The 6513-nt window shown below is 39.4% G+C and overlaps 1 protein-coding gene across 1 annotated transcript; it reads left to right on the top strand.

The window, feature by feature from the left end:
- The first annotated feature begins 1336 nt into the window (after window positions 1–1336).
- Window positions 1337–1951, top strand: LOC137646735 (uncharacterized). The gene has a single exon (XM_068379841.1). It carries the CDS (start codon window positions 1337–1339, stop codon window positions 1949–1951), a length of 615 nt encoding a protein of 204 aa, XP_068235942.1.
- The last annotated feature ends 4562 nt before the right edge of the window (window positions 1952–6513 follow it).

Here is a 6513-nt window from a genome sequence, read left to right as displayed (position 1 = left end):
CTCGAGAGATTAACACAGGCACTAGACCTTCACTATAGGAGGCTCACTAAGAAAATAAATACTGTATCCTTCTTGACTATCTACTCTCAACCTCCATCAGTGGTACTCATCAGCTGACTGGTGGAAGGTGACCGTTTTCTTCGCTCTTATAGCAATGAGAAACTTGTTCCCTCCGGGTGCGTTCCGTCGCGTCACTCGCAGAATAAAGTAGGTCGGCGGAACATTTAAATGAAATGTCTGGATGTCTTATTTTCTTATTGGTATCAAACTTATCATAGATTTTTTTTTTATCAAACATTATATATGACCTGTTACTGTGACTTTAGTTCTTTTTTTTTCCTTGACAAAATGTTTGGAAGTTAAAACATGTAATATAATAGCATTTACGATTGTTTAAGCATATGACCAATCTTATAGAAATCTCAAATGTATAATTTTCCCTCTGAAACACTTTTATTAAGAAAAAAAAACATCAAATAAAATGTAAGACGTAACTGCTCCCTATAATAGCTACACACGAATAGCCATCATATACTGTTGCGAAATAGTACAAAATTTGTTATTTCATATGCAATTAAACACCCAGTTAAACCTTGTTTGGGAATTTGAAACGATAATCAAGCAATCATACTGTCTTATATAGACTTTGCTCAACATAACCTTGGTCCTTACTATTATTATTATTATTATTATTATTATTATTATTATTATTATTATTATTATTATTATTATTATTATTATTATTACCATAAATCTTGATCAAGTAATAGGCTCAGGAATGGCTAGTCTAACATTTTTATTCTTGAACAAAGGTGTCAGTAATACATGCAGTCAAAACGCCAGATAACCAACAGTCAACCAAACTAACGAGCGAACAAACAATCAATTAATGTTTATGAATATACGAAGCAAAAATAAAAAGAGGAAGCTAGAGTTTAAAAATCTGCAAAGCTATATTGTCATCGACCAAGAAAGACTAGTGGTGCGTGTGGTAAAATAAACCTGTTTATATTTCCTATAGGGTATAACTGCAGTGGAATTGTTAACTGAATAAAACCTTAGTTCTCGATACACCGTGTTTACTTCAATTTATTCAGTTAATCAATTTAATCGCCATGGAACGGCTTCTGCGCCCATCCCGGTTTGATGTGGACCCTGACTCTGCCCAGGCCGTCAAGGAGTGGACACACTGGCTGAAGATGTTTACAAACTTCGTTCAAGCGGTGCAGCTGACAAACTGGTTCTTCTCACTAACTATGTGGCTCCTAGTGTGTATGACTACATTTCTGAGTGTGAGACTTATGAGAAGGCTGAAGAGGTTCTGACATCTTTGTACATGAAACCGAACAATGAAATATTTGCCAGGCATCTACTTGCCACTCGCAGGCAAAACTCGGATAAGTCCCTGGATCAGTTCCTGCAGGCACTGAAGCTACTTGCTAAGGACTGCCAATTCAAAAGTGTAACTGTGGAGGAAGCATGTGACAGTTATGTTCGGGATGCCTTCATTAATGGTTTGGTCTCTGGTGCAATACGCCAGCGTCTGTTGGAGAATTTGACACTGAATTCAAATACTGCTTATGAACAGGCCCACACTCTAGAAATGGCCCAGAAGCATTCAGCCTCCTACTCTTCAGCAAAACCTGTTAATGCTGCTGTGCAAGCAGTGAGTCGAGAGGAGGAATCGTTTAGTGCTGAAAATAACAGTGAATCTGTTTCCGCTGCTACTTCTAGTGCTCGATGTTTTTTTCTTTTTTGTGGGAACAAGCGGCATTCCCGAACTCAGTGTCCTGCTAAGGACGCAGTGTGTTTGAAATGTAAGAAGCAAGGACATTATGCTAAGGTGTGCCGCTCTGTGAAACAGGCAAGTGGCTCTTCTAGCCCAAAACATTCTGCAGCAATGCTAGCTTCTATAGTGGGGGCCTCCCCAAGTGTCTTGAAAAATCTATAACACCTCTCAAGCTTAATGGTAGCCCTGTCAGTGCCCTTATTGATACTGGGAGTTCGGACAGTTTTGTGTGTCATAATTTAGTGGACCTAAACAAACTAACTATGTCTCCAGAGCATGGAAAAGTCTCCATGGCTGATGAATCCCTGTCCTCAAACATCTTAGGTCTGTGCAGTGTGGACTTGGAGTTACAAGGAGAGACTTATTCCGGTGTTGAACTCAAGGTGTTACAAAGCTTATGTAGTGATGTGATTCTAGGGGATGTCTTCCTGAGGAAACATTCTGGTCTGGAAATGGATTTTGGAGGAGAGAAACCTCCCTTGAAGATATGTTCACCAGGTGTTGTTAAGGTGTCCCCTCCTTTCCTTTTCAAGAACCTGACACCAGATTGTAGACCAGTGGCTAATAAGTCAAGACTATACTCCTTGAGTGACAAGAAGTTCATTGAATCCAAGATTGAGCGTATGATGTCGGAAGGAATAATAAGGACTAGTAATTCTCCTTGGAGAGGTCAAGAGCTGGTGACATCAGAGGAGAATCAGAAAAGGAGGATGGTTGTAGATTACTCTCGCACTATAAACAGGTTCACTGAGCTTGATGCTTACCCCTGGTCAAATATCGACAAGATGGTGAACAATATTGCACGGTACAAGGTGGTCAGTACCTTAGATCTGAAAAGTGCATACCATCAGGTTGCAATAGGAGAAGAAGAGAGACCGTACACTGCATTTGAAGCTGGGGGTAAACTTTATGAGTTCAATCACATTCCATTTGGAGTGAAAAATGGAGTAGCAGCTTTTCAACGTGTGCTTGACGAAATCCTCAAGAAAGAAAAAGTAGGTGGTACATATGTAGACAATGTTACTGTGTGTGGTGAGACAGAGGAGGAGCATGACCAGAATTTAAGAAGGTTTTCGAAGGTGGCCGAGGAGTACAACCTGACTCTAAACCACAGCAAGTGTGACTTCAAAGTCAGAACCATTAAATTACTTGGGTATTCAGTAACGGATGGGGAAATCAAACCCGACCCAGAATGCTTGCAACCACTGTGGAATCTTTCACCCCCAAAGGATACAGCTTCTCTTCACATGACCATGGGATTACTTGCACATTACTCAAGATGGATCCCAAACTTTTCAGAGAAAATCCGCCCTCTCACACAAGCCAGTGGTTTTCCTTTATATACTGAAGCACTGCAAGCTCTCGGGAACTTGAAGAAAGACATTGCTAGTGCTGTGGTAACGGCCATTGATCCCTCCCCTCTTTTCATTGTGGAAACGAACGCCTCAGGTCATGCGATAGCAGTTACTCTGACACAGAATAATCACCCAGTGGCTTTCTTCTTCCGCACGCTCACTCGCAGTGAACAGGGACATTCTGCAGTGGAAAAGGAAGCTTATGCCATAGTGGAGGCATTGAGGAAGTGGAGACACTACTTAATTGGACACCATTTCAAGCTCATCACGGACCAGCGTAGTGTAAAGTTTATGTTTGACTCTAAATCAAACAGTAAAATAAAGAATGACAAAATAGCAAGGTGGAGAGATGAACTCTCATGTTTTCACTATGATATAGTATACCGTCCAGGAACAGAGAACATACCAGCTGATGCTCTCTCCCGCATCTGTGGTGCCACTACTTCTGATAAACTCCGAGAACTTCATGAAATCTTATGTCACCCGGGAATATCTCGTATGATGCATTTCGTCCGAGGGCGGAATCTACCTTACTCGGTAGAAGAAGTGAAGAAAATTACCAGCTCTTGCCAAGTGTGTTTAGAGCTCAAACCTTGATCCTTCAAATACTCGGGACAACTGATCAAAGCAACCCAGCCATTCGAGAGGCTGAACTTAGATTTCAAAGGCCCAGTTCCCTCTCAATCTAGAAATAAGTACTTCCTCACGGTTGTGGATGGATTTTCAAGGTTCCCTTTTGTTTTCCCTTGTGCTGATATGACCACTAGAACTGTCATTAGTTGTTTGGTGCAACTATTTGCTTTGTTTGGTATGCCAGCATACATCCACACTGACAGGGGTGTATCTTTCATGTCTGAAGAGCTGAAGGATTTCCTGATGAAGAAAGGTGTAGCTACCAGTCGCACTACACCTTATAACCCTAAAGGGAATGGTCAGGCTGAAAAATATAACGGAATTATATGGAAAACTCTAACATTGGCTCTTAAGACAAGAAACCTTGATGTGTCTCAGTGGGAAACTGTTCTCCCAGATGCTCTCCATTCTATACGCTCCTTGTTGTGCACTTCCATGAACAGTACTCCTCACGAGCGCCTTTTCCTGCATAGTAGAAGGTCCACCACCGGCCAATCGTTGCCTACTTGGCTCACCTAAAGAGGACGTGCTCTCCTGAGACGCCATGTAAGACACAGCAAGAACGACCCCTTGGTGGATGAGGTTGAAATCGTAGAGGCAAACCCCGTGTATGCTCATGTGAAGCTTTCAGATGGTAGGGCGACTATGGTTTCATTAAGACATCTTGCTCCTATGGCTAGTGACAATCGAGAAAGTACAGATTCTGTGGATCCTGTATCTGAGTCCGAGGTTCCTGAGGAATTGTCAGTTACGAATGCTCCCCAGGAGATTGCACACGGTATCTCCCATTTGGATACTGCTCCTCAGAATGGCACTCTTCACGAATCACGTACAGTGCCTCAACAGGTAGCCTCACCTCCTCCACTTCGAAGGTCAGAGAGAGTGAGGCAACCTCCAAAGTACCTTCAGGATTACTCCACGAGAACTTAACTCAGAAGGGAAGAATGTGGTAAAATAAACCTGTTTATATTTCCCATAGCTTTTGTTTACTTTCGGGGTTCCTTGCTGACGTGTTTCGCAGAACTGCTGTGTACTCGCCAGATAAGGGTATGTTCTTGGTTATCCTGTCGTTCATAAGGGGTGTGATGTATGTACCTTCTTAGTTAACACAAGTGTTTATTTATGTTTATGTCTGTGTCTGACAACGTGTTTGTTTTGTTGTTTGCAGGGTATAACTGTAGTGGAATTGTTAACTGAATAAAACCTTAGTTCTGGATACACCGGGTTTACTTCAGTGTGTTGTTCCCTGTTGACAGTGACAACGGCTACCACACCCACACAAATAAAGAACTGTATTAAAAGAAACATCATACTTATTTTACTATAAGGGCTGCTTTTCTGATCCTATATATAAGGGGAACTCTACTCTCTACAGGAACTTCACAGTCATTTTAACATGTTCGTTGAAAGCATTCAACATTTCACCTGGCATATTGCTAGTATATGGTCTAATCCAGACTATCGAAGCTGTTAAAGAAAAAGGAAATCTTCAGTTTCCTCTCGAAAGCTTTAATATACATAGTATTTTGGATGTCTAGAGGGAGCTTATTGTATGGTCTCGGGGCCGCATATTTAATCTCTAGTGCTTACAGTTACATGAAGTATTGAACCTCCTACTAAACAGCTTGTAGGCTATGTGTTCTAAGGTTTATGTTAAACTTGTAGTGAAATAAAGGTAACTTTTCAATGAAGTTTGACAAATATTAAGGCTTTTAAGAAGAACCTGAAGAATTTCTTGCTTTCTAAGTGCTTCGATAATATGGATTTGACAATTAACACGGAGCACGATGTGTGGTATTCTAAATACCAAGAATCTGGATTTATGCGACGAACAGATCTTGTAGGTCCAGTAGTGCGTAGGGACCAGGAAAACTTGCTTTGAAATATAAGTTTATCAAAGTAACGGGAATGTTTTCCGAATGGGGCTCTAAAGTGACTTGCATTATGATGGATATAGGTAATTTCATATGCGCATATTTCTTGTCTAAGTCTACAGTTTTTTTTCTTTTAAACAACATCCATTATTAGTAAATAATTAAGAGCTTTTTATACCAGATAATAATAATAATAATAATAATAATAATAATAATAATAATAATAATAATAATAATAATAATAATAATGATGATAATAATAATAACATTATTATTATTATTATTATTATTATTAAAACATCTACAAAAAAACATTTGAAAAGAATGTGTCGTAATATCCCTTCAACCATTGAACAAGTCATAGTACAAAGTATAATTCCACAATCTTCTTTATCACTGATAATGAAGTTCAAAGGTTTTGAAGGAGAATTATTTTTTCTCTTATTAAAGTCAAAGTTCAAATGCTAACTACGTCAGTGTTATTTTGAAATCGTTGCGTCATGCAGTGATAAAAATGGATTGAAATTTCGGGTGGTCCATTCGCTATTTGTCTGTAAGGGCAGTTATGGGTGTAATGGTTCTCAATTGTATTTTCTCTTATTCATTTAGACTTTAGTTCTTTCTTGCTTTAATAATGAAAGGAATGTTTTTAAAAATCTTAATAGAAATCCAACGTGGAGCTATAGGCCTATAGTAGTTATCGGCTTTTGGATGAAAACGTTATAATGGTTTCTATTCTGAAAAGTAATGCTTCTCGAGCATAATAGCATTCATAGGGCGTATTTTCCAAAATAAAAGCTTTCAGAGTAAATTCAGTTCATTTCCATTTTGAAGGCAAATTTTATGTTTTAAAATCAATGGA

The sequence above is a fragment of the Palaemon carinicauda genome, chromosome 9 (genome assembly GCF_036898095.1).
Source record: "Palaemon carinicauda isolate YSFRI2023 chromosome 9, ASM3689809v2, whole genome shotgun sequence".
Taxonomy (NCBI): domain Eukaryota; kingdom Metazoa; phylum Arthropoda; class Malacostraca; order Decapoda; family Palaemonidae; genus Palaemon; species Palaemon carinicauda.
Note: the sequence above shows the minus strand (reverse complement) of the source record. Positions and strands in the feature narration are given on the sequence as shown.